This window comes from Protopterus annectens, chromosome 1.part0 (assembly GCF_019279795.1).
Source record: "Protopterus annectens isolate FY-2018-M chromosome 1.part0, PAN1.0, whole genome shotgun sequence".
Classification (NCBI taxonomy): domain Eukaryota; kingdom Metazoa; phylum Chordata; order Ceratodontiformes; family Protopteridae; genus Protopterus; species Protopterus annectens.
In genome coordinates, this window is record NC_056725.1 from 809,414,623 (window position 1) to 809,431,513 (window position 16,891).

The following is a 16,891-nucleotide window of genomic DNA, read 5'->3' on the forward strand; positions in this document are numbered from 1 at the left end:
CAACTGTATTTTTCAATTATGCGGCTAAATTTGAGATTTTTATGTTACTAACTTGTTTATATTAATTTTCAGGTTTATGCCTAAACTTAGCTAGTTTTCAGCAAAGTGATATTTTGGGGTAACTTTTTCTCTTTTCATTTCTAATGTATGAGGTAGCATATTGTCCATGTGTATGTGAATTATGCTTTTTATCAGATTTACTATATAGGGGAATTTATCCGGTTTAGCCACAGCAATGTTGCAGGTAACACTTTAGAAATTATTCTAGCAGCATACTTTCATTAGAAGGCTGATTCATCATCAGTTTTCACATTTCCATGAATGTGGCAGTGAAGCTTTCACATATTTCTTACAGTAATGGGCAAATATAAAGGGGTCAGTACTAAGGGGTGGGGTTATTTTTAAGCTGATAAATGATGGAATTTTAACATTATTTTATTTTTTAACTTATTTGCATTTGCTTACTGGGAAGTCTGACTTGTTTGGAAATCCCTTTTCAGCTGAGGTCTGGAGAGAAAAGCTGTGAAAAATTAACAGTCAGTCAGTACATACAGTATACAGATGAACATATATATGTAAAGTATACACTATACAGTTGAACATACACACACACACATGTATATATATATATATATATATATATATATATATATATATATATATATATATATATATATATCTATATATATCTATATATATCTATATATATAAATATATATATATATATATTATATATATATATATATAAAGAGAGAGAGATATACATGATACATAGAACATTGTATAATGTGTATTTGTAAGGTAATGAACTTAATGGAATATTGCATCATAGATGATACAATAGCAATTATAGGACATGTATCAGCAAATAACATGATATATACTTGGCAGTAGAGCGTTTCACAGTCTGGAAGCATTCATAAAACCATATCACATTGTATGAGAGCATATCACCTTCTGGAAACAAATGCAGTATTTTGTTTTTTGGGGGTTGAGTTCATAACAGAGGCTGTATTAAGATGAGGCTAAGGGAGAATAAGTACAGATTATATTATAGTAAGAGGAACGTAGAGGGGATCAGCTAAGGTCATAGTAGTTATATCTAAGCACCAAGGTCCTAAGTGACTACTTAGGGGAAAAAAAAAACAAGATGGAGTGCTGAGAGTTACGGTGATGGATACACATATTCTTGATATATGATTTTATTGAGAATTTGAAGAGGCTGGGTTTGTTGAGTATGAAGGTAGGTATAGAGTTGCAGATTTAAGCAACATAGCTAGAGTAAAAGGAGTCACCATGTGAGTTACTGGAGGGAGTGATTTAGGTAAGGAATTTATTGCAGAATCAAAGTTTTCAAGGAGGACAACACTGAAGAAAATTCTTATGGTAGGTAATTTGGGTATTCAGTCAAACTGTTTTGTTTCATGTAGGTACATTGGTGATTTCAGTTATTTACACTGGTAGCACACCTATTTCATTGAAGCACTGCACAAGTTTTGCAAGCTTAGTTGAATGCAAATTTGTGGTAAAGATGGGGTCAGCATATGAGGGTGTGAGAAACAAGTGGGTGGTTGATGTGCATACATGAACTCACTCTGCTAAGGATAATTTTGCCTTGTACAATAGTCCAAATATTTGGTTTGTTTTCTTGACTGTATATTGGGGTATGGAAGCCAAATTCTAGATTTTCAACAATGATGACACCTAGAAGTTTTGTGTGGGAACTAAATTTAGTGGTGACATCGTTAATACAAAGAACGGCACTGTTAGTGATCACATTGGAGTTTGACATGGAGTGAATCGCATGCTTATTTATTCAGGGTTTTAGCACACTGGACTGTTTGAGCCAAGCTTCGCTGGAGGAGAAGGAGAGCTGGATGATGTTCTGAAGCTCATGGATTATTTAGGCTGGCAGATAAAGGTTCAATCACCAGCATACTGAATAAGGGCTGAGTTAGTTCTGGCAAAAAAAAGGTCATTACTGAACGTTTTGAAAAGTAGGGTGCTAAATATTTATTTATTTATATTTGTTTACCAGGAAATTCCGACTGGATGCAGGTCTTTTTTCAGCAGATGCCCGGGGAGGAAAGCTCCACATCATGTACGTGATAAATAGAGATACAAAGTTGGAGCAATAGTAAACAACATTACAGGTTGTTGGCTTTAATACAATAACAAGATATTGATTATCAACAGTATATACAGTAAATGTTGCAAGTTAAGATGGTTTCTTGTTGTTTATAATATTAGTAACAAAGTTGTCAGACAAGATTTTAAAGTATGTAAAGACAACTAGCTAATTCTGACTGAGGTTAGTAGTGGCGGTAGTATAGTTGGGTTAAGAGTCTTGGTAGGGGGGTAAGGGTGGGGGTGTTAGTCTGGATTAGAACAAGGGCAAAGACAGTGCAAATCTAAGTGGAATTTGAGCACAGTCTTGAAAAAGCTGCTGGAAGGTAGAGTAGTTATAGAAGGTGGAAGATTGTTCCAAAGTTTAGATATGGTACATGCAAATATGGCTTCTCCTGCTGAGTTTTTGGGTTTGGTAACAGTAAGTTGATTTTTGTTGCTTGATCTTAGGGGCCTAGTGGAGTGATAGGGTTGGAGAAGGGTTTTAAGGGAAGGGATGTTAAGGGAGTGGTTAATAAGTTTATGAGCGAGGGTGAGTTGATTAAAGTGAAGGAGTGAGGAAGTTAAGAGAGATAAAATGATGGCTGCGGTAGGAGGTTCCAGTGGCAAATTTAGCAATTTTGTTGTAACAAGCATCCAGCTTGTGTAGGTCTGTTTGTCTAAAGTTGCTAAGTATGGGGGATGCATAGAGTAGGGTGGAGATTAGCTGGGAATTGGCTATGGATATTCTAGCCGCCTTGGTTAGGAATTGGCGGCTTCGATATAATACACCAAGTTTCTTGTGAACTTTTTTATTGTGAGAGATATGTGGGTGTCAAATCTAGGTTTGTTGTCTATTTCCACACCAAGCAATTTTGTGTATTTTGATGGAGCGATGATGGTATTGTCTTTGGCGAGAATGTTGAAGTGGGGGGTGTTTTGGGTGGCTTTGGAAGGTTGGAACAGGAGTTTTGTCTTACTTGGGTTGAGTAGGAGCTGAGCATTGGATAGCCAGCTTTCTACAGAAGATAATGATTCCTGTGTGATTTGTTGTAGTTCTGGTAGAGTGGGGACAGAGCAGATGAGAGTAGAGTCATCTGTGTACTGTATAAGTGATGCTTGTGTGGTGGCAGTATGTAGGTTGTTAGTGAAAAGCAAGAATAGCAGAGGGCCAAGGATAGACCCTTGGGAAACTCTGAGAGTAACTGGGAGGCAAGGTGATAGGTTATCATCCCAGGTTAATGTAGATAGCTGTGGAATCACTTGCAGGCTGATTGTGAGAAGGAGAGGTTGGGGAGAGTAGAGAGTAGTAACTCATGAGACACAATGTCAAAGGCCTTTGAGAGATCTAGAAATACAGCAGTAGAGAAGAGGCCATTGTTTTTGTGATGAAGTATAGTATTGGTGAAGGAGAGCAGAGTGGAGATAGTGCTGTGATATGGCCTGAAACCATGTTGGGTTTTGGAGAGGAGATTATTAGCTAGAAAGTAATTGGAGACCTGGGTGTTGATGCATTTTTTAAGTATCTTGTAGTGAGGGGAAGAGTATAGCAATGGGGCGGTAATTGGAGATGTCAGTGGAGGGGGTGCCTTAGTGGAGGGGAATGATGTGGGATATTTTTCATATCGAGGGAACATAGCCTTCTGTTATGGAACGGTTGATTAGAATTGAAATTGGGTAGGCTAGTTCAGCTGCAATTTTCAAGTATTCAGAGGGGAGGTTGTCATCTGCGAGTTTGGTGGGTTTAAGTTTTGACAATAGTCTTTTTATGTTGGAGGTAGGTACTGAGGTGAAGAAGAAAAGATGAGTGAGGGGTTTAGTTTTAGGAGTTGGGGGGCTGTTGTAGGGAAGTGTTGTTTGTTTAGAGATGTTATAGTTTCAGTGAAGTGTTTGTTGAAGGATTCAGCAATACTGCTGGAGGGGGGGAATGGACGGCTGCAGGTATCAACCATCCCTAGGTGGAGGATAGTGATAATAGTGGACCAGATTTGCTTAGGGTTGTAGTTGGTAGAGTTTAAGGTGGATTTATAGTAGAGGGATTTGTTTAATTTTATATGTTTTTTGGCTTTATTGTGCAGTTCAAGGAATGATTGCCTATCTGAGTTATTCTTTGTTAGTCACCAGTGCTCCCAGGCCTTATCTCTGGATTTCATTAGGGTTCTGGTGGTCTTTTTTAACCATGGGGCACACCTGGATCTCACTTTGGCATTTCTTACAGGAGCATGGGTGTTTAGGATGGAGAGGAAGGTACTGTTGAAGAAGTAGACAGCCTCATCTAGGTTGAGGTATTTTAGTGGTGACCAGTTAATTTTTTGCAGGGAGGAGATGAAGGAGTTGGGGTTGAAGTTGGACTCGTTCCGTATTTGCTTGTGGATAATGGGCTTGAGACTGTTTGTGTGGTGCCGAATTAGGAAAGTGGGGGAGTGGTCACTAAGACTGTCAGGTAAGCAGTCTGCTAGATAAGAGTGAGGGGTTTTGTTGACTAGGATCCAGTCAAGTAAGGTATGATTGTTAGGGTTTATGTTGATTCGGGTACGGGATTGGATGAGTTGAGTGAACCCATGGATATTAAGGTAAATGGTTGGGAGATTGTTATTACAGGATAGCCAGTTGATGTTAAAGTCAGCGAGAATTATGGTTTCCTGGGGTAGAGATAGAGTACCCCAGCTCAGGTGATTTTCTAGGGGTGTAATATTTTGCCCTGGTGGAAATAGCATCCTATGATATTGATTGTTTTGTTTAGGTTTAGTTTGAGATTGACATAAAGGATTTCTTCATTGTTGTGGTGAGGGGAAGATGAGTTCAGGAGTTGAATATCGAGGTGGTGTTTAAATATTAATGCTACACCACCTCCTTTTTTGGACAATCTGTCTATGCGAAGGATGTTGTATTCAGGTGGAAGTATTTCCTCACTTTTGATGTGAGGCTTGAGGCAGTTTTCAGTTAGGAAGAGAATATCGGGGGAATATATGCTTATGCTGGCATGTAGTTCTTGGATTTTATTGCATATGCTTCTGATGTTTAGGGACAATATAAGTAGGTCTGTTGTTTTCTTGTTGGCTAGGAGTTGAGCTGTGGGGGGGTTGCTTGGACTAGGGTTTGTGGTTGGGTTGGATTTGGGAGGACCAGGGTTTGGATGGATGTCTCTAGCGAGGGCTAGTTTACAGAGGGTGTTTAGGATATGTTTTATATACATAGCAAATAGCTTACGGTATCTTAGGGATATTTTTTGAGTGTGTTAGGTGTTTGGTAATGGAGTGTGTGTATTGGGAGGATGTTTTTGTTGGCAGGAGTTGTGTAGTTATAGTGTAAATGTTTGAGGGAGGGTGTTGACAGAGTACAGTGGAAGTTGTTGGACCATGTGACTATGGAGCCTTGGTAGGATGTAATGTGAGCTAGAACTACGCAGGTTAGGATTGTTATTTTATTAGGTAGTAGCATGATTGTGTTGGATGTAGGGGGGAGTGAGTGACTAGTGGTGTAGCCTAATTGGTGGTAATTAGGGGTGGGGTTAAGGCTAAGAATAAATGTAGAGGTACTGGGGGTGGGTGGGAATAGGGGGCATGGAGGGGAGCGAAGTGAGCGTAACGAACGGAGCAGGCTAGAACCCCCCCAGGCTAAAGATTGCAGGGTAAGTGTCTAAATAGCCAAATTGATAGGAGTTGTTAGAATCTAGTAGGAAAAAACAATCTATAGACCTAATTTCAGCTGTGTCCTTTCTGGGTAGATACCTAGTTTGAAGCAGACAAAAAGTGGCAATTTAAGTACCTTTTTGCCTCTATTTTACAAGGGGGCAATTCCAGTGTATCTACTGGGTTACCTTTTCTCACCAAGAGCTTTAGCTTGGTTTGCTGATAACTAAAAAGAAAAAGTTAACTGGGGAATGTATTTACAGCTGATGGGGGTGGGGGAGCAGCTGTTGTCCCTAGCTGTGGGTAGAGCCAGTTATTTCTGCTGAACCTTGAGGGATTTCAATGGGTATGGAAAAAAGGTGGAGTTGGACTGCTGCCATTTTACACTTTGGGCTGTATTAGTGAGGTTGGTATTAAACTGTTTTAGGGCTAAGGGAAAGACAACAAAGGATGAGCATTGTTGAGAGACCATATCCAAAGCTTTTGATAAGTGAAGGAAGACTAAACATAAGGTAATTGTCATTTCCTTGTGAATGATGCAAAGAAAAGATAGAAGAGTGGTATTAGTGGTGTGGAGGTGACTTTGGCTTTTGTTATATATTACAGGTGATAATAAGACATTTGATTTGCAGTTTTGTTGGCTTGACAGGCATTCCATCATATCAGTGGTTTGCTTGTGAGTGTCAGCTGAGGGGCAGGATTATATTTAACTCTTTTCATCCTGAGTGGGGTTTGTTGGTTTAAGATGTTTAGAAAGGTGTCAATGAAGTGTTACATGGTGTTCTTAAAGGGAGACATTTTAAAATGGTCTGGCTGTAAAGTTTGAGTGCTAATAATTGCATCTTTGTTAAAAAAATAAATTCCTAAGAAAGTCAATTAAGGTGTGTTTGGAGGGTTTATTGCACGTGAATACAACATATGTAGGAGGGTGGTCACTAAGAGAGTCTATTAGAGGTCCAGATTTGGCTGTTTTCTGGGTTAGAGGTTAAGATCCAGTCTAGGGCTGTTTCTGTTCCACTGAGTTTGTTGAACCTAGTACAGCACTGATTAGTTGGGTGAAGTTGTAAAGGCAACATCAGGAGGAAGAGGAGGAGGTGCTCCAGTTAGGAGAAGTGGTCTGTGATAGTCAAATTTACACAACATCCCCTAAGATGATTGTTTCATGTAATATATAAGCTAAAGCAAAGTATTTCAAAATATAACTGCAATGTCATCTGCTCTATTGGGGAGTTGATCAAGTCTAAAAATATTTCAGCCTGGTGGAAGTATTTGTTGATTGGAAATGCTTAGCTTCATCCATGTTTCAGTTAGTATGTGTATATGAAAGCTTTGGAGGAGCATCCAGACATGAATTGATTTTGGTTTATTGCAGAGGTTTCTAAAGTTGAATTTGAAGCATTTGAGTGGTGTAAGAACACTGGAGAAGTGGATAGAAGTATTAATGGTTGGAAGTGGTAGATCATCATCATCATCAACCCCCTTTTTCCAAGTTTCTTCATAGGTCATGGTGTTGATTCAGCCATTGCCATCTCTCTCAATTCAATGCCACAGTCTTACCTTCTTCAGCAGTCATGCCTGATGGTTTCTGATCTCCTCTCACACAATCCATCCATCTCATTGGTGGATGCCCTCATTTCCTCTAGCTTCTTCATCAGGTTCTCTTCTGCTTTTCTACACATGTCCCCAGACCAGTGTAAGCTGTTCTACTTGACCTTCTCTGCAAATGGAGCTACTCTGGTTTCTGCTCTTAGGTCCTCATGTCTTCATTTGTCCCACAGTGTGCATCCTACCACCTGTCTCAGGCACTTCATCTCCAATTCTACCACCTGTCTCAGGCACTTCATCTCCATCATCTATAGCTTCCTCAACTGCTCTGCCTTTACTGCCCAGGTTTCTGTACCATACAGTAGTACTGGTTGCACCACTGTTTTGTACAACTTACATTTCAGCTTTTTTGGCATTCTTCTGTCATAGACTACCCTTGACACTCTGTGCCAGCTGGCTGCAGCCCCTCTAATTATAGCTTTGACCTCCTCATTCAGACTTCCTTTCGCCTCAACCACCCCTCCCAGATAATTGAAGCTGTTAACCTGTTCCACTATCTTCTATTCTATTTCAGTTCTCAGCTTCCTCTGTTTTCCCCATTTTCTGACATTACAGTTTTCTTATCTGTACTCAGTTTCATCCCATGTTCCTTCAGTTTTGCATTCCATTCCCCTATTATTTGCTGAAGTTCTTGCCCGGAGCCTGCCTGGAATGCCACATTGTCTGCATACAGCAACTCTGTTGATCTGCCCACTCTGACCTATTTGCTAATGTAGTCCGTTGCCAGCATGAGCAGCAGTGGGCTCAGAGACGAACCCTGATGCACACCCACTCCCACTGGGAACCCTCTGTGAGACTGAACACTGTTCTTACTCAAGTCATTGGGTCCTTGTTTACAGTCTGGACTAATTCAACCAATATTTCTGGGACTTCGAACCACCTCAGGACTGCCAAAGCATATTTCTTGAGACCTTGTCATATGATTTCTCCAAGTCTAGGAATGCTCACTTGGACTCTTTTCTCATCTCCAGCTTCTTCTCAACTATCTGTCTCACTGCAAGCATTAGGTTGTTTGTGCTGCATCCTGATCTGAATCCAAACTGCTCATGTCCCATCTTACTTTCTACTACTTTGTGTGTTCATTTATCATCTACCTTCTCCAGAACTTTCATGGAGTGTGACAGGCATTTGATGTCTCTGTACTGCCCACAGTTATGAATGTCCCCTTTGTTCTTGTACACTGTCACTAGTATGCTTATTCTCCAGTCATCTGGGTTAAGCCTTTCTCTCCATATTGCTATGAGTACCATCAGGAGCTGTTTCTCCCCTGTCTCACCCAATATCTTAATCATATCTGCTGTGACCTCATCTGAGGGTGCTGCTTTCCCCTGGCTTTATTTTTCTTAGTGCTCTTCTTCTTCTATGATTAGTTCCTCTTCTTCTTTCATTGTAGGCTGTGCCTGGGGCAGTACAGCTTTTGTGGATTTTTTTTTTCATTCAGAATCTGTTCAAAGTGCTCTTTCCATCTGCCTTGGACTTCCTGAAGGCTGATGAGCAGGTTGTTGCTTGTAGCTTCTTTATTGCTACCACCTCATGCACAGTCCCACCCTGGCCTTAATGTGTACCATCCCAACTTACAAACCATTTATAACAAAATTGCTGAAGTGCATAAAGAAATTGTCCCACCAGGTTATAACATCAAATTAGACAGATCCAAAATAAAATCTGGAGGTATCACTATGTTCTACATAACTACACTACTTTCTAGATAACTACACTATTTTCTACATAACTACACTGCTTTCTACATAACTACACTATTTTCTACATAGCTACACTACTTCCTACATAACTACACTATTTTCTATGTAACTACACTACTTTCTACATAACTACACACTACTTTCTACATAACTACACTATTTTCTACGTAACTACACTACTTTCTACATAACTACACACTACTTTCTACATAACTACACTATTTTCTACATAGCTACACTACTTTCTACATAACTACACTATTTTCTACATAACTACACTACTTTCTACATAACTACACTATTTTCTACATAACTACACTACTTTCTACATAACTACACTATTTTCTACATAACTACACTATTTCTACATAACTACACTGCTTTCTACATAACTACACTACTTTCTACATAACTACACTATTTTCTACGTAACTACACTACTTTCTACATAACTACACACTACTTTCTATATAACTACACTATTTTCTACATAACTACACTACTTTCTACATAACTACACTTTTTTCTATATAACTGCACTATTTTCTACATAACTACACTACTTTCTACATAACTACACTATTTTCTACATAACTACACTACTTTCTACATAACTACACTTCTTTCTATATAACTGCACTATTTTCTACATAACGGTACTACTTTCTACATAACTACATTATTTTCTGCATAACTACACTACTTTCTACATAACTATACTATTTTCTACATACCTACACTATTTTCTACATAACTGCACTACTTTCTACACTATTTTATACATAACTACAATACTTTCTACATAACTACACTATTTTATACATAACTACACCACTTTCTACATAACTACACTATTTTCTACATAACTACACTACTTTCTACATAACTACACTATTTTTTACATAATTACACTACTTTCTACATAACTACACTACTTTCTACATAACTACACTATGTTCTACATAACTACACTACTTTCTACATAACTACACTATTTTCTACATAACTACACTACTTTCTACATAACTACACTATTTTCTACATAACTGCACTACTTTCTACATAACTATACTATTTTCTACATAACTACACTATTTTCTACATAACTACACTACTTTCTACATAACTACACTATTTTCTACATAACTACACTACTTTCTACATAACTACACTGTTTTCTTCCTTTTCTTCCATGTCCTACACATCCTGCCAACTATCTGTAACTCAGAAATTCTACTAACCATTCTACTAAACACTCACAAGACAATTTCAATCATGGTTATATACTTACCAACAGGTAACAATCCCAAAACACTAGAAAATAATCTCTACTGGGCTTCCTCAAAATTCTCTCATGAAACTATAATACTGGGTGATGTTAATATAGATTGGCTAAACATACAGTCTGAAAACCCAGCGAGTAATACACATCTGTACAAGTTCAACCAACTTATAACCACACCAACTTGATATAACAAAGCCATAGCCAATCAATGCTCATTTGGATCTCAACATCCTCTCCATATAAAATATCATCCCATGGAACTCTTTCAGACAGCCTAAGTGATCACTTACCAATCAACAACACAAGGTACCAAGGCGACAGCTCCAAAAGGATTGCATCCAGAAAAAATGAAGTTATTACTTCTCTGTACTCTTCCCTCATTAGGCCAATAATTTAGTATAACCCCCCATTTGGTATGTACCTCTCCAAACACCCACACCAACTGGAAAGGCCACAGAAATACCTCCCAAAGAGAATCCATGGCCTCCAACACCTGTCCTATGCAGACAGGCTCAAATCACTATCACTCCACTTGGTATCATATAGATTGCACAGAGGTAATCTGTGTCTCATCTACAAGGAAATATCGGACCCTGTCCTACTAGAGATGCTCCACATCTATAAGTCTAACTCCTCGCGCATTACCCACTCGAAAGGCCTAACTCTAATATGCAACATCAACAAAGCTTGCTGGACAGATAGGTTTGTCTCACAGAGGCTGCCCTATCTCTGGAATAGACTTCCCATACTTATCAAGCAGAGTACCTCACTGACCCATTCAAGCACAACCTTGATGAGTGGATGGGAAACCACAAATTTGTCCCAGGGGTTCCACCTGTGTCCCTCAATGACAAGGGTGACAGGTGCTGACTGAGGTTTCTTTTTTGGGGATAGACTCTTGGCTAGGCTTGTAAGGGCCTCATGGCCATTAGCCTAGTAACCTCCTATGATCCTATGATAAAACATATCCTTACATTCTGGCAAGAAAACTTGCTAGTTTTCATGAAGAAACTTATCAGTACACTTTATTTCCTTAACTGTGAGTAACAAATGACTCACTACCATAGATAATGCTGTTTCTGAGATCAATAGACTCTTCCTATATATTCTAAAAACTCTACCTCCCCAAGAATAAAAAGAGTCAAAGCCAGCCCTGCCCCATGGCTATTCTTAGTAACTAAACAGCTAAACATCTCACAAAGCTAAGAGACACAGTGTGGCAGGTCTGGACAAAAAAAATAAATAAATAAATCAGTTCCCACTTTACTAGCACGCAGACAACTAAGAAACCTAACAAAACAATATTGCACCAAAGATAATAATGCCTGTTACTCAACCAATCAAAACATATACACTAAAATTCCAAAACTGTTCTGGGCCTCCATCAATAAACTGTTAAATCCAGTACAAGCTACACAACCAACACCAAACATGAATTAGCAAAATGATAGCCCATCAATCAGTTCAATAACCACTTTATACAGACTGTACAATCATTAACCAACCAGGTGACTGATCCAGTTCTTGATGTCCCCACTCAAGCAAATAAACTCCTGTAACATTTCTCCTTCCAACCAGCTCCCACAGATACTATCAAAAATACCTCAAATATTAAAGCCTACTATAACTGTTCCTGATACTCTACCTGGTGAATATCATAAAACAACAGCTGAAGCTATTGCATATCGAATCTAAGTGAAGTGAAAAATGTAATTTCCCCCACTGTGCTGTGATACTAAATTATTAAAATTTTGGATGGTGTAGAGGCTCTAACCCTCACATGAAATGTTTAGTGTTTTCCTAGTGGTGTGAGCTGTTCTTTCAATTATTTTTCCTGACAATGTTGTGTATTTCAATCTTGATCATTTTACTGGTTTTAATTCAGCTTGTTTGACTTTCAGGAGGCCATTTACAGAAAGTGGTTATGACCTCCTGCATAATTTTGTACACCTTTAAATACTCATAGAGAAAACCTTCAATCTTTTTAGTGTAAACACCTGCACTCTACTTACCCTGAATAATCACTGCAGACTAGCTGTCATCTACTTAAGTGGTATTCATGTTCCATAAAAGAAAGAAAACAAGAAAGAAAGAAAGAAAGAAAGGCAGGCAAGATATTCATTTCTTCAAAGAATTTCATAAAGCAAACACCTTGAGATACTCTCCCTTGCTGTAGACTTGCAGAACGCTTGAGAAGGTTATATAATTAGTTACTTTTGTGAGACAACACTTATTCCCTCAAGCTTCTATTGTAGTTTTTTGTTTCTGTCAGTCATTTCTAAGGATATGTCCCTTATAGGTTTCCCCTCAACATCAGTCTAACACTGCCTAGAGTCCCCCATGTGTTACTTCCCTTTGCACATCGTCAATTACAATCAGTAACTTTATGATAATGGTATGCCCAAAATGGAATTTGTCATTTTTGTTTTATGTTTTCACACTCTTTCCCTTAAAACATCAAACTGTATAACTTTCTCATTGTTTTTAATGACCTTTTATTGGGGCATGGAATGACCATTTTGATCAGCCAAGATGGAGTAAACGTTTTGAAATGACATATGTAAACAAGTATGTCTCTGTGCATCATTTGCTCTGCTACAGCAGATCATTAAAGAAATATTCTGCCACAATGTACTCCTGTGTATGATAAAAGTGGAGCCCCGAATTAATCATTTCTGAAGGGTAAGTGACCATTATATTTCTCAAGCAGTGTGGTTTTTCAGAAATGCTTTTTCATAGCTCCAAGACTCTGGATTTTACTTTACAAATTTGAAACCTTTCCATTAGTTGGATCAGTGCTACCTATCAGCTTGATTGTGACTACTTTAGTCTTACCCTTCTCTTGCAAAAGAGGGTACCCTGTTGACAGTTACTGCAGGGGGTACTTTTTCTTCAGAAGCAGCATCACCATTGATAAGACTTCCTTCTGAGTCACATACATCTGGTGGTGGTGTGAACTTGCCGGACACATTAAAGTCAATATCTGCAGATCAAATAAAATTGGTTAAGTGATGATTTGCTGATAGCCTGTGAAAATTAGATGTCAACAGGAAACACAGCTATGTCATGTTTTGATAAATATCTGTATTGTACTGTATGACTTGTAAAGCACAAAGTCATAGATTGTGTTTAACTGATGGACATGTTGCACTTTCTAAATAAAAGAAAACAGGAACACATCTATTAAATAAAAAGCTATACCAGTTTATAATTTAAACATCAAGACTTAGCAAATTTCTGGACACCAGTGTTACCTGGAGTGCCTTAGCAATTATATCATAGACACTTAAAGAAGGCTATGACTTTTCACAATTTTTCTTCCACAGTTTCAAATAACTCTTGCCTTATCTACCTCTGAAAAATTAGGCATACTTAGCAGGAATTTAGAGCATATTTATTCTCATAAAGCTTAACAATTTTTATGAGGAGCAGCAAACTGCATTAAATAGTGTTTTGACATATACTGCAGTTCTTTGCTAACTGAAAAAGCACTGCCTACAAGGATACATCATAACATAACATATCTTGGGATTTCATGTTCTTGACAACAATAATGCTAACTGAAAACCAGTATGAAATTAAACAATATTACGATGCTAGAAGAATAGCAAATACACATATGATGCTACATCAATGCAAACAAATATTTTTAGTGATATAGAAAACTCTAATGGTTTGACTCTGCAAGCCACAATATTTAGTTGGTAAAAATCAATTTATTTTTGCGATGAGCTGATCCTGGTGGTCCCAGAATTTGGTTCCTAGAGGAAGAAACATTTCAGCTGGACTGTTTATAACTTTTTAAATATTGAGGGTGGATCTACCTCATGCAGATAAGCCAAATCAGAGCCAGTGAAAACTAATGAAAAGCATAAAGGGAGGATGACATGGTGTGCACATAGCCATGAAGTAGAACAGGCAGCTTTAAGACTAGTTGCAAAAAAATCTGTTCTTAGTATCATCTTTGTCATTGTCATCATCATAGCCATCATTTTTATCAGGGGTAGGGACAGATTTTCACTTTTTGCCATTTTGATGCTATTTGTTGAACAGACAATGTCAGTGTCTGTTGATTTAAGTTTTTGTCCACATTTACGTTTCAGAAAACCTTAGTTGGGAGTAAGGGTGTCTCAAATAATAACTATTTTATTTGATTTATTTCTATATTTTGTTAACGAGGTTGTCCAAATGGGTAGATGCTCATTTTCCATTTGACGTTTGAAATACTGCCTGGCTAACTGACTTGGTTGGGGGGCAATAATGGAGAACACTGGACTGATCCTAACTCATATCTATGACTACAAACTCAAGTTATGTTCAGTCCAGTGTTTCCCCTTATCTGTGAAATACTAAGCCACTGCTACCAGTGGTGTACTTCACTGCCTCTTATTTATTTACTTATTTTTTCTCCTTATAGGTGATTCTGCTATAATTCCCTTAACAGAACCCTCATTTGTAACTGCAGAACAAGTACACCCAAAAAATCACAGCATAGATGACATGTATTAGGGCATCGCTTGCAAATCTTAAAATGGTGCAATAAATATTTAACTAATAAGTACTAAAATTTTCATGTAACCTTGAAAAGAACACAAATACATAAAACAATATGGTAACATGCACAAATGAAACACAATAAAAAGTTGCAAAAACATAACTGCAGCATGAAAACTACAAAATAGTAATTCTAAAACACATTTTAACATTAAAAGTGAAAGCCTGAATACTGTGGAAACACAACCAGAATGCACTGCACAAGAATGGGTGTGGCCAAGATGTGAGCAGTCAACAGCACTATTTTTTAGCACTGCTTCATTTTACCATCTCTGACAGGATTTTTATTAAAAAACTGAAATAGAACATTTCAAAACTTGATGGATTTATAGTTGAATATCAGCTGAAAGATTTACTACAAAAATAACAACTTTTAAACTTGCTTTTTCCTTTCCAGAAAACTAGAAAGAACTAATTGTCTCAGAATGAGCCACTCTAAGCCCAGTGTACAGGACAATACTATCCAAAAAGACATACAAGCTATAGTAATTAGCACAGTGGTGCACAACATCTGGCACTGGGGCCAAATCTGGCCCTCGACCCAACATCATCAGGCCCCCAGAGAGTAACCAATAAATTAAAAAAAAGTGAAAAAATGCTATGCCTTATTCCAGTAACGCAAACCTTCCAGCACATGTTTACTTACCTAATTGACTGCAGCTGCACACACCTTCTAATTTTAGCTGCAGAAGTAACTATTCTTTGTTGTTTATAACTTGTAGTCTGTAAACAGTAGTAACTTTCTACAAGAGTTTATAATAAGTCATGGCTGCAAGCAAGCCAGAATAAAGTTAAACGCAAAGTTGATGTAGAAAACAGGAAATTTCATGACTGCAGTGCTGTCTTAAGTAAAAATGTTAGTCACCTGTACCTATTTTTAACTCATAATGACTTACTATGTTTTGAGGTGACCCACAGATGCATTAAGAATTTGAGTAGTGGCCCTCTCCACAAAAATGTTGTGCACCACTGAAGTAACATCAGTGAGTTATCTGTAAAGATGGATAAATTAGAATGCAAAATGGACAATTTCAAAGAGGAATGTAAAAAACAAGTTGAAGTACTGAGTGAATCTCTTAAACAACAATCATCAGAAATCTCGAGTATAAAACAGTCAATGTCTGAATTTGATGGAAGATTACTTGAAAATGAGAATAACACTGAATTTCTTCTGAAACAAAACAAATTATTTCAGGATAACATAGAAGACTTAGAGAACAAATCTAGAAGGAATAACATCAGGATTTACGGATTTCTTAAAAAGAAGAGGGAGACAGTATGATTCAGTTACTTAATACCTGGCTGCATAAAACTTTGAACCTGCCTGAAGCTTTTTCCTTTGGCATCAAAAGGGCACATAGATCACTTTCTAGCTCATCTTTAGAAAAAAAAAAGCACCTTCACCAAAGTCAGTGATCATAAGATTTTTCTGAAGTCAAGATAAGGATTTAGTCTTAAAAGCTGCAATAACTATTTATCCAGTTAAAATGAAAGGAAATACTATAAAATATGACAATGACTGTTCTACATTACTGATGTCCAAGAGAAAAGCATGTGTGCCACTTGTTAAAAGCTTAATGAACAACAATATTAAAGCACAAATCTTGCTTACAGCAAAAATAAGGATTCACCTTCCAGAAGGAAAAAAGATTTTTAACACCTTGGAAGATGCAATGGACTTTATACAGAAAAATAACATCATAGTAAAAAAAAAAAAAAAAAAAAAAAAAAAAAACAGAAGAAATAAACTGGAATCTATCAGCTTCTTTGAAGAGAAATGCAACAAGACATGGTTGGTTAATGAATGACAAAAACAGTAAAAACTAAAGGACAAATGAAAATCAATGTATTTCATGGTTATGAATTTTTATTAATTCAAATGAGTGCTTGAATACTTATGAACAGGTGCTGCATATTACTTTTTACAAGGCACATAATGCATTTCTTTCCCTACTTTAAATGGTTACTAGTTCCTTTTTAAAAAATGTAAGTTTGGTTCTTTTACC

The 16,891-nt window shown here is 37.5% G+C and overlaps 1 protein-coding gene across 1 annotated transcript in view; it reads right to left on the reverse strand.

The window, feature by feature from the left end:
* SH3BP1 (SH3 domain binding protein 1) overlaps nucleotides 1–16,891 on the reverse strand; it is a 1,277,628-nt gene that overhangs the window by 117,404 nt on the left and 1,143,333 nt on the right. The window contains exon 16 of the mRNA XM_044063342.1: nucleotides 13,167–13,314. Coding sequence (XP_043919277.1) covers nucleotides 13,167–13,314 — 148 coding nt within the window. The remainder of the gene's footprint in view (nucleotides 1–13,166; nucleotides 13,315–16,891) is intronic.